This window comes from Typopeltis vanoorti, chromosome 16 (assembly GCF_054136105.1).
Source record: "Typopeltis vanoorti isolate ZY-2024b chromosome 16, IOZ_Tvanoo_1.0, whole genome shotgun sequence".
NCBI classification, from domain to species: Eukaryota; Metazoa; Arthropoda; class Arachnida; order Uropygi; family Thelyphonidae; genus Typopeltis; species Typopeltis vanoorti.
Genome location: NC_143564.1, coordinates 61,736,795 through 61,754,369, shown reverse-complemented (window position 1 = coordinate 61,754,369; position 17,575 = coordinate 61,736,795). Strand labels below are relative to the sequence as shown.

General features: G+C 36.5%; 1 protein-coding gene across 1 annotated transcript in view; it reads right to left on the bottom strand.

Moving 5' to 3' along the window:
• The window catches only part of alpha-Spec (alpha spectrin), a 509,808-nt gene that overhangs the window by 381,388 nt on the left and 110,845 nt on the right, over positions 1 to 17,575 (bottom strand). Inside the window, exon 10 of the mRNA XM_090406229.1 lies at positions 9,280 to 9,453. Within this exon, the coding sequence (XP_090262355.1) occupies positions 9,280 to 9,453 (174 nt within the window). The remainder of the gene's footprint in view (positions 1 to 9,279; positions 9,454 to 17,575) is intronic.

Here is a 17,575-nt window from a genome sequence, read left to right as displayed (position 1 = left end):
TATGTTTCAATTCTCTTTTGAACAGTTTTAAAAATAAATTATTAATCTGAAATATTTGCAGTTTGTATATGCTGGTAATTCCTCCCCAAAGGGGGAAAAAAGTTAAATGTCTACATAACAACATCTGCACTTTTTCCCCTTCAAATCATTCTTTGTTCCCAAGATAACTGTATCAGATAATTTATACTTTTTGATAAAGGGTGATTAGGCATAATTATTATTATTATTATTAAGAGAGACCTCCAGGGAGTCAGAGACTAATCGAGGGAGGCCACATACTACACACATCATTTATCATACTTATTCTTGAATTCATTCACACTACTTGCACTCACAACATCCAATGGCAATCCATTCCAATCATGCACCACCCTATGAGAGAAATATCTAGCCCTCACACCCTTCTTGGCAGCCTTCATTCTCGGCTTCCAAGGATGCCCTCTCGTCCTTTCCCCACCCTCCATAAATTGAAAAATTCCATCAACTGAAATCCTGTGATCCTTTCACAAGCTTGTAAGTCTCAATCATATCAGAGCTCTTTCTCCTGTTTGCTAGTGTCTGCAGTCTACTAATTCTCAATCTGTCTTCATAATCAGTATTCCACAATCCTGATATCATTTTTAACACTCTCCTTTGTACTCTCTCCAATATATCAGAATCACAATGGAAACCAGGAGACCAAACCAGCGCACAATAGTCCAAGTGAGGTCTTATCAGGGCCTTGTAAAGAGGCAAAATAACATCCTTATCTTTACATTTGAACGTGCGTTTCGGCATTGCAATTATCTTTTGAGTTGTATTTGCAATTTTTGACACATGGCCCCTAAACTTCAACTTCCTATCTATTAATACTCCAAGATCCCTAGCCTCATCAGTTTCTTCTAGCATAATCCCACCAATATAATACGACATTGGATATCTAATCATGTCGAAGTGAATGACTTTACATTTACTGACATCGAACTGACACACATTTTCCCATGCCCACAATTCCAGCCTATTCAAATCATTCTACAAAGACTGCATATCAGCAGCATTCCTGATTACCCTATCTACCTTTGCATCATCAGCAAATAACTCTGTATGTCACTTGTCAAAACCTTCCCAATATCATTAATGTACAGATTGAATAACAGTGGACCAAGCACTGATCCTTGTGGTACACCACTTGTTATTTCATTTTATTTATCTTTGTACCGGTTAATGGGCAGTACTACCCTTACATCACGTCCAGATTTGATATAGGCCTAAGCCTTTACAAGTGTTTTACCCTATGCCTGTTCTAGTTATCATTGTAGTCATTCTCTGGTGGCAACGCCATGCCACCAGTGTGCCCTGTAGGGCCCTCAAGGAAAGAACTTGTATATCCTTCTGCATAAGCCCAAGCTGTTTTAAGTCCTTATAACTATCTGCACTCCATATGCCATGTAAAGAGATAGTGGCGCTGGTAAACCTCGGAGTTGCCCCATGCTCCTCCCGTATCTTACTAACTAGATCTTGGTTATTTTTATAGTAGTTCACTTTATTATTATGGCTATAGGCTAGTGGGCGCCCTGTTCTCGCCACCTGGGCATCAGTTACCCAAACGTCACCATCTCTTTTAATCACTAAGTCTGGCTTACGCAAACCTGCAGAGGTCCTATAATGTGGTTCCACCGCGGTCACACCTTTGTTCTTAAAGCAGTTGTTCAGAATGGAGACCACGGCGTCATGCCTCTACAGACAGATCCCATGGGTGCAGAAGCAACACTGAGCTATATGAGACAATGTCTCACTGTAGTGGCAGCCACCCCTACAGCTTGAGTCGTCACTACTCCATCGAGTTGTGCAGGCTTGAGAAGGCAGGGCATTGATCCTCATACTGATAAGGTCAATATACTCGAACCCAGGGAGAAGTCTGGTACCATCCCTTACCCCAATCATGCTGGGGAGGCACCAGATATGACTCTTTTAAAGGAGCACCATCTACAGAACAGTGCAACAGAGATGCCCACCTCTTGTGTTCTGTGGGTTCTGACTCAATTAAGGTACCCTGATAATGGGACCAGCCTTTAGTCTGCCTAAAGTCTTCTTGTATTAATGGGCTATAGAAAGCCTCTCTGCAGACAAGGGAAGAAGACAGTTCTAACTTCGCGATTCCTGACAGCTGCAGGCGTGGGATCAGCCATCTATGTGATGGAACCCTGAGCCCACCATCCTTCACCATTGCGTGGAAATATGCAGTAGGGTTGTCAGGCGGCAGTCGGAGCCATGATCTCATGGCTGAATGGATAGCCATGAGATCGTGAGATATCATGAGCCATGATATCTCGGTACTGTCCATTTGAGACAATACCAAGATATGTGTCCTACCAAGCACCAACTTGTGGTAAAAGCAAGGTAGGAGATAGTGGGAAAGGAGAAACAGTCTTTGCTGGGGCTCAAGAGGAGCTTTCCTCAAAGAAGCGATTCCAGCTTTTAGGAAGGGAAAAAAGACCTTCCCTTTGGGGTGAACATGATACTGAGGTATCTCCACTCTTCCAGGATGGTCAAAGCATGCAATGGCCTCCCGTGCAGGGAAAACTCTATAGTCTTGACCTTAAGCTTCTTCTCACAACCAGAGGGGACAAGAGCTAAAGAGCAGGACTTCTCTACATTAATAGAAAGGCCTCGAATAGAGAAGAAGTCAACTGCCCGGTCAAGGAGTTCCTGCAAGCCTACAGTATCTTAGTAGAGGCTACGAGAATAAGATCGTTCGCAAAGGCCATAGCATTAAAGGAAGAAGCGCCTAGAGAGTAGCCTATATGGCTACGAAGAGAGTGAAGAAACTCATCTATGACGCAGTTAAAGTAAAGGGGAGATAGAGGATCACCCTGGTGAACACCCTGCACTGCGGGAATAGAAGTTGCATGGGACCCTGTAGTGATAGTGATGGAGCTACTCGAGTATAAATCTTGCAGACTCAGATCCCCCATATACCACTTTTTGATATTTGTCAGTAAGCCATCCTCTTATCCATGCTAATATTCTATAACCCAAACCCATTTTCTCCAACTCATGCAGCAGCCTACCATGCTGTATTCTGTCAAAAGCCTTAGCAAAATCCAAAAGTATCATGGTGTATCCATTCCCCTTATCTAGTTCAATGGTAACATTGTTATAGAATGTGAGCAAGTTGCTAAAACATGACCTTCCCTTAGTAAACCCATGTTGTTCATTACAAAGCAGAGATTCACTGTCAACCCATTTCTGAATGCAGGCCCTAATCAATTTTTCCAAAATCTTCACCACCACTCCTGAGATACTAATTGGTCAATAGTTGGATACATCGGTCTTTGCACCACCTTTGTGCAATAGAATTACCATATGTTCCTTCCATTCCTGTGGAATCTTCCCTGTTCTGAGACTCATATTAAACATCCTGGTCAAAGGAATGGCCAGTTCAGCTGAACACTCTTTTAGCACACGTGCTGATATTCCATCAGTCCCTATTACTGAATTCTTATTCAGTTTATGCAACAGCTCTAGTACCTCGGCCTCACACACCTGCGTTTCTTCATCTAATGAAGAGGTAACAGTGAGCTCAATGTTGCATTCACCAGGTTGATAGCTTTTAACAAAATGGGCACTCATTAACTGAACAACCTCTTCTACATCTGTAACCCTCACACCATCTGGATTTAGAAGAGTTATTCTTTCATATTCATTCTTTCTTTTACTTGCAGCATATCGATAGAATTCTTGTGGGTTGTCTTTAGCATGCAGAGCCAGTTTCTTTTCATAATCAGACTTTGCTTTCTGTACAACAGTTGTGAGTATTCTAGCCTGCTGCTTATAACATTCATAACAGATGTCATCCTTATGCAAACGGTATTCCTTCCACATTGTCCTTTTCTTACGAATCTCTTGCTTAATAAGATTACACATCCATTTGACTCCTACTCTATTTATTCTTCGAACTCTCGGAACACATTCTGATATCGCATCATTTAAGTATTGTTTAAATGCTTCCCATGCACTGTCGATATTCTTTCCGTCCAGCAACTGATCCCATTCCACTGAACTCAATATACTCCTCAGTTGGTCATAATTTCCTGCTTTGTAGTTCAGCATATAACCTTTTCTGAATGGAACATTCATAAACTTAGTCACTTCCCAAGTGAGTACCACATGATCACTGTCACCAAATGGAGCAGAATAGTTATGTCTTTAACTGAAACGCCCTCTAACACTATAATGAAATCTAACACACTTTGACCTAGAGTTCCTTCTGTCACATGCTGCTTAAGGAAGTTGTCCCGGAACAGCTCAATAAATGCATGAGATTCTACTGCTAAAATAAATAATTTTGATAAAAATACTGTATCAGTCTGCAAAATAAATATCAGCTTTATTTGTTAAAGATGTCTGCTAACTGATCGAACAGATGAAAACAAAACAAGAAATTGCTGATGTATACTGAACTACTACTATCACTCATTAGTGTGACTTCTGGAGAAGTGTTTCTTTTCTTTCTCAATAGTGGTGAGAGTAATCTAAGCTTTCAGGCTGTTTCTGGGGCAGAGAGGATTATTTCCTCATATTTCTAAGACACAGCTTATTTCAGAAATGGCAACTAGTGACAGTAGAAGTACTAATATTAAGAGACTTCAAGAAAAAAAAAAATTTACAAAAGTAAACTTTTTTTTGTGGTATAAATATAAACTATTTTTATATAGTGAAAATATGATATGAAATTTATTTGTAAAATTTAGAATAATTTTAACAAACAAGCTGAACAAAGCAGGAAAAGAAGGTACAAAAGTAAACTTTTTTTTGTGGCATAAATATAAACTATTTTTATATAGTGAAAATATGACATGAAATTTATTTGTAAAATTGAGAATAATTTTAACAAACAAGCTGAACAAAGCATGGAAAAGAAGGTACACACACACAAACTGGTATTTGTGCACATGTCCACTCTACCATGTCAGAAAGTTTTAACTAACAATTTCCTCTTTGTTGTTCTTTGGCTAAAAATTTCTCAGCCCCATTCTATCAGATTCATATGATGTCTCTATCACTCTCCATCAGAACTTTGATTTCCTTTCTTTAAATACTGATTTTATCCAGTTCAATTTTCCAGATAGTAAGATGATCTTTTTTTTGATATTGTAATGTTCACAACTCAAATGGCTTTTCTTTTCCAACTGCAGAAATCAAGCAGTTAGAGATCCTGAGACATTTGCTATCACCTAAAGTTTTATGCAAATTGTTCTCATGCCAACCAGAATATATGGTAGCTAAAATCACTCTGCAAACATGCTAGACCTCCCCTCACTCTCCTGACTCTTCTAAATACACTGTGGATGCTGCATAATGCATATATAAAAAATATACAAAACATCTAAATATACTGCAGTTCAGACCACAATCAAATGTTCTTTCTTCCATGTAGCAACACACATCACTCTCATCCACATATTGTTGGCATTACTGACTTGTAATAAAACTCTTGATCAAAGAACTGGAGACAACAGTTCTAAGAATTCTGACAAATATTACAGGAGTGAACAAATGGCATCAGTGACAGCATCATATTAAAAATAAGGATATCAAGTGGTATGGTCACTTACATAGAATGGAAGAGGAAAGGTTGGCAAAACAAGTGTCCTTTGCCAGGAAAAAGACCCAGAGGAGGACCAAGATCTAGGTGGATTGATACATAAAAAGTGTCCTGGAAGAGAGAAATATAATATCTGATAATATTGGAGTCTTGACAGAATAGATTAATTCAGAGGAAAATTGTTGATAGTAAGTAATGATGTAACTTTTTCATGTAGCACTATCCAAACTTTACATGTCTGGAATTTGATGATGATGTTGGGGGGGGGGGGGTAGTTCCCTTTGTCCACCCACGGTACCAATATACTATGGATCTACAATCTTTCACAATTGAGTATCGCATAAAACGTAGGATAATCTTTGCACCTTGCCTCATTTCCTTAGTTGCCTCATTTTCAGTCTTCTGATCCAAACATTTGCATTAAATACACCACCAAAGCAATTCTTATAGCTATGAAAACATTTATTCCTCAATTCACTTTAAACTCTCATCCACATCCTAAGCCTTGGTTCTCCAAAAAGTATGTCAAAGCCATACAAGAACTGCAATTGGCTTTCATTGAAATCTTTCTTTCTTTCTTTCTTTCCTGTTTATACTAAAGTGCAAAAATAGTCAAACTATCAGTACATCCAAAATTGATTCTGAAATGGCATGAGAAGGAAACACATCATGTCCAAATGTTGCAATGCTTTGTGGTCTCCTGCCAAAGATACTGACCATAACCTTTCTCCAATCATGCTTCCATCTCTTTTGCAGATGGATGATTCCAACATTATTACCTACAGGAAAAGTCAATCTCCTGACTTCTTATTTCTCCTCTAATTCCTGAATAGCAGATCTTGGTAAATATCCTACTGCAATTCCAAATATAATAACATTCAATGTCTCCCTTTGAGTTTTTGCCAGAGATCATAAGAACCATGTCCAAACTAGATAACAAAATCTCCCAGTCCAGATGACATTTCTAAAATTGTACTGAAGGTTTGCTATGAAGTTGACTTGTGTTCTAAGTTACCTTTTTATTGTCTCCTATTCAACTGGTATCTATCCTGCAGCTTAGAAATTAAAGCCCACATTCAACTCATTCCTAGAAGAGCAATAAATATCTGCCATCTAATTACTATCCAATTCCACTTATGTCAGGTCTTTCAAAAGTAATAGAGAAAGCTATTAACTCTCAACTTCTACACTACCTTGAATCTCTCAATAAATAATTTCCAGTATAGATTATAACATTGTGGCTAAGCAAGGGACTCACCTTTGAACAAATACCATAGAAATATTTGGAGAATCTCAAGTGGTTGTCCTTGATATATCTCTAAGGCATTTGATTAGGTTTTGTACAAAGATATATTAAGTAAAATATGTCTTCTGACTTCTGCAACTGAATTGCCAGATTTCTTTCTGGATGCACATCACATGTAATGGTGGATAGATCTTTATCCTCAAACTTTGCATTTAATATTGTTGTTCCACAAGTCTCTGCTGTTTAAACTACTTTCTTCCTTCTGTATATCAATAACCTTCTCCAGTTGATTGCAAATCTAATATACAATTTTGCTCAAGACAGAATACTGCACTCTTCTATATCATTTAACAATTCTTGCACTAATCACCAAACAAATCATCAAAAGTTTATTGCAATTTAAACTGATCTCCAAGCTATTCTTCAATGATAGTAAACATCATATCTGTTTTGTTTCTCACAAAAAACTTTTTTTCGGCCTTACTTTTAACAACACCCAGATCTCTAGACAAGATGAGATTTCTCTTCTTGGGATCTAACCTCATATCTCTCTTTGCATAAGCACATCATAAAAATTGACTCCTCAGCATTCAAACTATTAGGTATTTCTCTTGCGGTACTGCTGTATTGCTCTGTATATGTGAACTCTATACAAATCACAAATCCATCCAGTCAACGTATACTGTTCTCACATTTGGGCTTGTGCAGTTACTAAGAGCTTTCTAAAAATACTTCACCCAATACAGAAGAGAGCAATTAGGTTGATTAATCATCTCTCACTAATTGAACCCACTCTTTCACAAGAATGTTCAGTTTTTTCTGCTTGCATTTTCTGCAAATATTTTCATGAATAGTATCAATAATTCCCTCATTCTCTTCTGAATCTGTTGAAACATGCAGCAGAAGCAGCTGTACTACAAATCAAACTACCTCTCATGGATGGGATTACCATAAAACAATAATGAAGTAAATTATTTTCAAAGTTATGAAGTGCCAAATAAAATAATAGTAACTGCATGAGTCAAAAAACAGAACTGAAAAATTTTCACGGGGTATGCCATTTACTGCTCCAATACAAATCAGCATTAAATGTATTAGAAAATCAAATATGAGATTACTATTGGAAGGTTGAAAAAAATTGAACATTTTTCTGTTTCATAACATTGATTTAGACTCTTCCCTAAGGTAAAACCCTGTCACAAAATTGCAATTCCATTATGAGCAATGTGTAATTTATGGACAAGCCTAAATTGAAAATTTTCCATTAATAATTATAATTACATCTATGTATATTAAAAAAAAAAGTGTTAATACAGAGCTAACCTTATGTTTCATAATGATACAAAAATTACTTGCATACTAAACATGAGTAATAAATTGCCAGAATTCAACAGGATTTCTGGGATGCTCTGCATGTGATAAAATCCTTTTCATATAAACATTCTACGAAATATTTTTCAAGACTTCACTTAAGGTTGTCTCACATTATTTAGAATTACATTTATTTATAATTGCTTCAAAATACAAAATGGAGATCAGGAAGGAGGAGGACCAACTTCACGGTTTCATTTTATAATCTTAGACATGGCCACAGATCAGCAAAATTAAACCTACTTGGTGCTTATTTTTCAAGATTCCTGGTTGCAGGAATTCCTGCTTTTGTTTTTTTACTCCTGTTCCTAGGAAATTTTATATTTTTTGTATGTCTTTCACCTTATTTTCCATATAGCAGAACTGAACCTGTGAGCATTTTAATTATCAATCAGTTTAATTATCAATGCTATTTGGATGAAATCAGACTTGCATTAAAATACCATCTGTTGAAAGGTCCTTTAAAACTTTTATAAATTAATTACTCTTTTCCCCAAATGCATAAGAACAAAACTAGTCATAAATACAATATAAATGGATTCAATAACATAAAGCTTTAGTCTAATAGAAGACATGAACTTCTGCTACACTGAAGTCTGATTATAAAAATCTCTTTAGAATATAGATGTGCTCATTAAATTTCTTCACAATCTTTTCAAATTATGAAAACGCTGTTGATCATGAATCTATCCAGTCAAAATGGTTTCTAATGATTTATTTCCATAGTTATAAACCAATGGGGGAAAAAAATTATATCAGATGAGCTGAGTATTTCAAATCTTGTTTTTGACTTGTTTTTAAAACAAGCAACAATATCAAACCACTGAATTGATATCTAACTTTATGAAGCAATATAAATCAAATCTTCAAATTTAGGATTATTATTAAATCACAGCAATGATCAATAACACAAACTTTCAAGATTTAAAAAAAAACAAAAAAAAGCTTTTTTGTTATGTTTGTCGAATGTCAGTTTGCTGGAAAAAAGATTTGACATGATTTTTTCAATATCCCAGAAAAAAAAATTCCTCAATTCATATAAACAAAAAAAATGTGGAATGAGAAGCCATGCTACCTTATGTTCCTGATGCCTTTCTAATAGGGCCTCAGCTCCAGCTACATCTTTTGCCAATTCATCAGCAGATATAATTGTTTTCATATCATGAATCCAAGAAATCAGGTCCCTGAAGTCAGCAAGAAAATGATGAAGAAGATAAGATTCATCTAGTCGTCGACGTCGTTCTTGTGCCTGAAATTAAATTTGATTACTTTTTTATGTGACAAATTCATTGAAAGTTATTACACTTTATAGCTTGGAATGGATAAATATAATGTTTAATGAATATACAATTATAAACTGATGGAAGGTGCTATAATGATGGATGAGATTATAATTAATTTATCATTTAATAATGAAAATTTACAATACAATACCTTCTACAATACATTTATCATGGAAATTTTCATTGATTCATTCACTGATAAAGCATTCCCAACCTTGGCAATCCATTCCATCCATTCATGATCCTCCAAGAAAAAAAACCTAGTTCTAACATCACTACTAGCAATACTTTTAAACAATTTCCAGGGATCCCTTGTTCTCTCCCTTCCTGCCCTGTACTGAAAAAAGTCTTCAGTGTCAATCTTATAAAAACCCCATTAATAACTTAAATGTTTCTATCATGTCAAATCTTTTTTCACCTACTGGCTAGTTTGAAGCCCACAGACCTTCATAGACCTTCAACCTATTCTCATAGGGAGCATTTCATAGACCTGCTACAATCTTTGTCACCTGTCTCTGGATTGGATGATTTCTACCTCTTCTTCATCCCTATGGATAAAGAAGAGGTAGAAAGTAATCAGATCACAAATGTGGTCTTATCCACCCTACTTGTCAGTGTATGTCTAACAGCCATATAATCTGATGTGCAGTTTGGCCACCTTTGAAATATGACCTCCAAACTTCAACTCTGTGTAAACAATCATCCTCCAAATTCCTGGCATCATCAATTTTCTGCAGTTTAATTCCATTAATATAGTACACAGCTTGTGACTCTTCTTCTGCACAAAAGTGCATCACCTCACACTTGATGTTAAACTGGCAGCCATTGACCTTTGCCAATACCGCCAGTCTTTTTAAGTCATCTTGTACAATCACTACATCATCTTCATTAACTACTGTCTTCATCAGCAACTGAACATTTTCACTCAAATCTCTCCTATATCACTGACATACAAATTAAATAGCAGAGGACAAAATACTGAACCCTGCAGTACACCACTTGTCACCTGCCTTCTCCTGGACTTAACTCCTCCATAAACCACACCTTGATATCTGTCCATCAGCCATGCCTTAATCCAAATCAATATATAATACTCAATCCAAATCAAGTAAATCAGGATGGATGTTTCATATCCATCCCGATTTACTCCAATTTATGCACAAAGTTCAATGTGGAATTCTGTCAAATGCCTTCAAATCCAGCAGTATCGCTGAGTAATCAACCTTTATCAAACTGAATTGTCACTTTATCATAAAGTAGGCAAATTACTAAGGCAAGACCTACCATTCACAAAACCATGTTGTCCCCTATAATGCATCATATTGCTGTCCACCAAGTCCTGAATTCTGTCTTTTATCACTTCAGTACCTTAACCACCACTCCTGAAATGATGATTGGCCTGTAATTTGTTACTTCTGTCTTGAAGCCTCCTTTATGCAGTGGAACTATTTTGTCCTCTTTCCACTCTATTGGCATCTTCTCAGAACTAAAGCTTAAATTAAACAACTTGGTCAGAGGTCAAAATTCATGTCATAATTCTCTTGCACACATTCTCATAACACATAGCCTAATATACTATCTAATCCCACTGAAGTGTTTGCATTAAGGTTTTGCAATGCTAATGCAATACTGAAGCCACTAATGGAAAGAAATGCACAATATACAGCATCTCCCTGTAAAGTCAATCCTGCCTTCCTACACTGTTTCCACAAACAGAGACTCTGGCAAAACCAGCGAATATTTCCATTACAAAGGGATACCTTCCTATGTGGAGCACATGCCAAATAGATACTAGGTAGCAGATGTTTCTAAAATGACCAGTGAAATACCACCACCCAGCTTATTGGAGGTCTGAAATGGAAAATTCCATGTTTGGTCTCCAAAGCATGGATTTTGGTTTCTGTTCCACCCCTTTCTCATGCAGTATGAGTGGTACCCTTCAAGGCCATGACAAACATTCTTAGAGACCCATAGTAGTGATCCAAGTAGTGATGTATGTGTGTGTGTGTGTGTGTGTGTGTGTGAGTGAGAGAGAGACACTGTTAATGCCATAAAAATGCACTTTCACATCCACTTTACAAACATCTGTGGCATTAACACAAATGTAAATGATATTCACCCCCACTTGCAGTCTGCCAGACCAAACATCTTATTCCTGACAGAAACCCAGACTGCAGTTACATTTATTACTGTCCACATCCAATGCCCAAACTATACACTCCACGATTCTTTTCACCATAAAGGTAGTGCCTGTGCCTTTGTGAAATCTGACATAGCCTGCAAATAGCTATTTTAGAATCCCCTGCTTTTGACTTTCTCTGGCTCAAGGTTTCTTTTCCCAATTTAGTAACATTCATTTGTTGCATTTACCAGTCTCCAAACACTGATAACCATTCAGACCTCTTCACATTCCTTTTCACAAAACTCAACCATCTGCAATCAGCTATCCAAATAGTGAGGTCATCTTCTTGGGTAACCTTAACACCCACAGTTCAAACTGGCTCCCTTATTCCAACACCAATGACCAGGCTGAACGAAAAGCAGAATTCTCTGATATAAGTAACAACCTAACAAATTGTACATCTACCTCCTGATAACTCACTTCACTTTGCAAATACTTGATCTCTTTTTGACCAATTCTCCTTCCAGATACACCATAGAGATCACCTCTCCTCTCAGCTACTCAGACCACAATCTTGTATAAGTCTCTTCTCCTCTCTCACACAGAACACCACTCCTCCTCCTCCATCCATTCCCAAACATGCATCATCTGGCACTCCAAAGGAGTCAATTGGAATGGCCTCCAAAATACTCCTCCTCCTTTCCTTTGTCAGAATATTGTTTCTTCTCATCTGATCCTAGCACCTGCTGTGAAAAAGTTACAGAAATTATTCTCACTGGCATGAAGATCTTCATCCCTAATTCAACCCATAATCCTCATCTGCTTTCCAAGCCCTGGTTCAACTGAAAATGTATCAAAACATTGAAGAAAAAAATTTAGCTTACCACATGTGACTTGCATCACGAACTCCAGCTTCATAACTGGTTTCATAACCAAAACTGATTTCATAAAGGTCAACAGCAAAAACTTCTAATAACTTGGATACTAAAGTCTTCTGGTCCTGACAGCATCTGTCCAATTGTTTTCAAAAATTATGCTCCAGAGTTAACACCAATCCTGGGCTCTACAATCTCTTAACCCAATGCATGATCTCACATCCATTCTATTCCAAAAAGGGCAATAGAAGTCTACCGTCAAACTACTGACCAAATACCATCACCTTAGTCCTCTCCAAAATAATGGAGAAAGTCATCAATAGCCCACTCCTCCACTACATAGAGGCCCACCAACTAATCAGTGATCACCAGAGTGGATGCTGAGTCATTCAAGATCCACAGCTGACCTCACAGCTTATATTACTCGCCACTGAACACATGGCATGGAAACATTTGAAAAAACTTGTTCTGTCCTCAATATTTCCATAGCTTTAAACTATGTGTAGCATCACGGCCTACTAAACACTACTACTACAGCATACTAAAAAACTACTACTTTGGTCTGGCTGACACCCTGTGTAATTGGGTAACCAGCTTTCTCTCTGATCATTCTCTGTGAACTGTCGTAAGATGGCTCCTTCTCTTCAAGCATCGGCATCAGTGCTGGAGTACCTTAAGATTCTGCCCTATAACCTACTCACAATCATCATTAATTCTATCCACAGCTTTGCAGATGATAATACTCTCCACACATACTACTCACTTAACAAGCCATGCAGCACTCTGATATCCCAGGCTACAACCAGTACCTTAAACATTGATCTACATACTATCCTTCAATAGGGTGAGGACAACCTTGTCATGCTCAATGCCACCAAAACACAATCTTGACTTTTCTCTCACAAAAGAGATCTCCACTCACCACCCTTACCTTCAGTAATACACAAATCAGTAGACAAGATGGATCTCTCTCTGCTTAGACTAACATTTACCTCCACTCTCTTCTAGCATAAACACATCACATCAATAGCGTCTTCAGCATAAAAAGAACTACGCATTCTCTTTTGTTCAAGAAGAAGCTATTTTACACCCAACTTACTCTAACTATACACAAATCCCAAATCTGCCCGTGCTTAGAATACTGCTCATGTTTGAGGTGGTATACCTAAAACTTTTCTTAAAATCCTTGATGTTGTCCAGAGGCGAGCAATTAAGCTCATAGATAATCCCTCTCTTACAGGTTCACGTCAGCCTTTATCTCACAGATGCAGTGTGTCATCACTGTGTCTATTTTACAATACTTTCATGGTCATTGCTCCAGTGAATTGGCAACTATCATTCCTCCAGTTTCTGTTGCACCTGTTAATACAAGAGCATCAGCATCCCTTTACTGTGCAACTGCAAACACACCGAGCCTACTTCTCTTCTTATTTCATCTGCCTCTATCCTCTGGAACAGGTTTCCTGATGAAGTACTTCCAAATAACTACAACCTGCATCTCTTCAAAAAAAAAAAAAAATCATCAATAAACTTCTATCTCAGTCTTCATCTGCACCCCACACACAGCACTGATGTGCTTATAAGTCTCTCGACCTTTTGTGTATGGGATCAATATAAAAATAAAAGTCAGTGTCACATCTGTACACTGCATAATCACCATCTGAATTGTACATACTTGCAAAATGATTACCCAATAACACAACTATTTCATTTGCTGCTGTTACTTCCCTTCAGTACTTATTAAGGTCACTGTCCATAGTCACTCTTCCTTTTACTTGCCACATAGCAAAAGAACTCTAGGAATTGTTTTGGCCTCATTAGTTAGCTTATTTAGTTTTAGCCTTTCTTACCATACAGGTTTCCCTTATTGCCTGTGCCTTGTACTGCTCATGGGCATGCTGATAACTTTTTCTTTATACTCTCTCCACAACTTTTTCTGCAACTCCTGCTTAATGATGCCATTCATCCATCTAATGCCTAATTTATTTATTAATCTATAGTTTATCCTTCTGACTCAGGGTATCCAGTCTAGTACTGCAATCCTTCAAACACCAAGTGACCATCTCCTATGGACTGGCAACACATCTCCCCCTCCAAATTCTTATGCCATCTGCAAGCTTACTCCTCAGCTTGTCATCAACTGCTTTGTAATTCCACATATAGCTCTTCTTAACAGAAAATTCTGCATGGCTAGCAATCTACCAGGATCACTTTCTCCAGGTGGAGGCAGCATGATTAAATTAGTCACTGCTAAGTTTTCTGATGCTATGGCTAAATCAGAACTCTCAAACCTCCTGTTCTCTCAATTACATGCTGTCTCAGGTAATTATCTCTTATTCTTCTTTTCTTCCATCTTCAAGACAGGTTGAGTTCTACATGGATAAGAGCCCTCCACCTTCTCTGTTCAAAGCAAGCTCCTTTGTATGCCAAAAACTTTGAAAGCCTAATGCAGTGCAGTCTAAGGGCTTTCCAACATGTTAATCTTCGTCTTCCCCTAGTCTTGTACCCTCCATAATGCCCTCAAATACCAGACAAGGAAGTCTATCTCTTAGCAGCTGTATAAATTTCATCTCCTTCCAATCTACCTCCCAATAGTTAAAATCATCCCCCATAATAATTACTCAATCTGCACTCATCATGCTAATTTGTTAATGCATGCCATCTGCATTCTCTCTCTTATCCTCTCGTCTATAACTGCCACCGACTACATACTTCATCCTGTTGGCCTCTAATCTCACACCAGATAGCTTCAAATGAACTGCCCTTGACACCCCTGTCCTTCTGACATACTTCCACTCTTTTTTTTTTTTTTTTTTTTTTTTTTTTTTTTTTTTTTTTGGCTTCTTCCACTATCATTAGCAAAAACTTGTCTCCTTCCTGTTCCTTCTGTCCTCTCTGAAAATACTATATCCCTTACATTCTATCCCTATACCATCTTCAGTTAACCAAGTCTCACTAATACTTATAACCTTTAACCAAGTCTCACTAATACTTATAACCTTTAACCAAGTTGAGCTAATCAATGCCATGTGTAGTGTCTAAGTAATACTTTATGCAGTGACACAAACACTTCCTTATTCCTACCTGTCATTGTTATTATGCTATGTATTAAACAAGTTAGGAAATGTTTGAAGATTGCTGTTGTTGCTGTTTGGAATTACAAATGAGGCTACAAGACCACTGTATTAACTGCATGTTCCTTTCGCTGGTTAGACTGTTTCATGTCACAAAAGAAAAAGATTTTTACAAGAAGAAAAAATGCTGGCATATCCGTATGAGACCAGCTTATTCATCTTCAACTGAATAATCAATTTCACATTTTAAATGAAATTCAAAACCCAGGTTTCTTACCCAAAGTGTATCATCAATATTGAGCTAGAGAGCCTCACAATGTGTTTGTTTGCAATATTAAGCTGTGTCACTTAACTACTGTTAACTAACATATCTTAATATTGCAAACACATTATTAATGTATGTAAGATAAGGTTATAAAGTAACTTAATAAACAAAATATAAGATTATGTGATTAATATTCAAAGGAGTAATGAAAATAGTAATTAAGTAAAAGCAAGAAGATTACTGTGAGATTATATTTATTGGTTGCAATGATTATCCAGAGGGTATTATTTCAAAATCCCCAGTGTAAAAGGGTAACTCCACTGCTTATATCATCACTCATATCTTAAATAAACTCACTTGTGGGGTTAAAAAAAAGTATTTTAGCCTTCACAGGAAGTGATAGTTGTCTAATTTCAAGGGGAAAAAATAATTAATTATTTTAATAAAAATTAAAAGATGAAATGATAAAGCCGACATATGCTGTATGCTTGCATATGACTAAAAAAAGAAGTAAAATTAGTTAATCTATACTGAGATACTCCTTTCCAGGAGCAAACTTATTTAATGAAGAGTGAGTATCAAATGAAAAAGATTATTAATCTTGTTGAAATTTAAATTATGAACAAAGAGGTATGCAGATAATAAAATTGTAATTACAAGTCATTTCAGGAATCATATTTATCTTTCCAAACCAAACATTTGGGCTTAATTAACAATATTTATATAGAAATATTAATAATATACATAGGAAAGCTTATAAATATCACTTATCTGGATATTTAAATATACATTAGTAATAAATAACACCCAAAACTTTGGAAGAAAAAAAAATGCAAAATCACTGCACTGAATCATAAAAGTAGCAACGAATCACTAACAATAACTACAATAACAATTTACGTTAACAATAATTAAACTAAAATAACAATAACATTAACAATAACTACTCCCCTGCTGTCACATATAAATATGTGACAGTAAGGGAGTAGTTACTGTCTAATAGTATATAAATTAACTTATCATCATCAATTTACTGATATGTATCTTCAAAAGGATGTTCAGGCTACTATGACAGCACTACATGATTAAGTTTACATTATTAATAATCTCCTATGAATAATTTTCCTCCATATTAGTCTATTGTCAGCACTCCGATATTGTCATATCTAACATTTTGTTCTTCTAAAGGCACTTCTGAGTGGTCTTGCTCTGGGTCTTTTTCCTGCCATCTTAGCATCAAACACTGCTTTGTTATTTTGTAAACTATGCTATTTTGGACAAACTGGCCAATTTACTGAGATCAGCATTTAAAAACACAAAGATTATATCAAATACTTATATGATAAATCTGGCCTCACATTCCATGTCACTGACACCAGTCATAAAGTTTGCTGTAACCAAACTAAGACTGATTCAAATTTGATTGTCTCTTCTTGGAAACATGTGAAACATTCCCACCATAAACTCTATCTTTAATTTTTATTATTATTAATATAACATATGTGTGTGTGTGTGTGTATATATATAATCCTCGTATTACATAATTATGACTACTCATTGGTTCTTTTGAACTCTAATAGTGGGTTCACTTCATCATACTGCTGTGACCAAGACCTCAATCAAGCACATGCTACATGGTTTATACTATTTAAATTTTTTTTTTTTTTTTTTTTACCATTTCCCTATTATACTCTTTTTAATGGCCCTTGTTATAGTCATTTTTTAGTATATCTAAAGTGTTTTTTTCTAAAA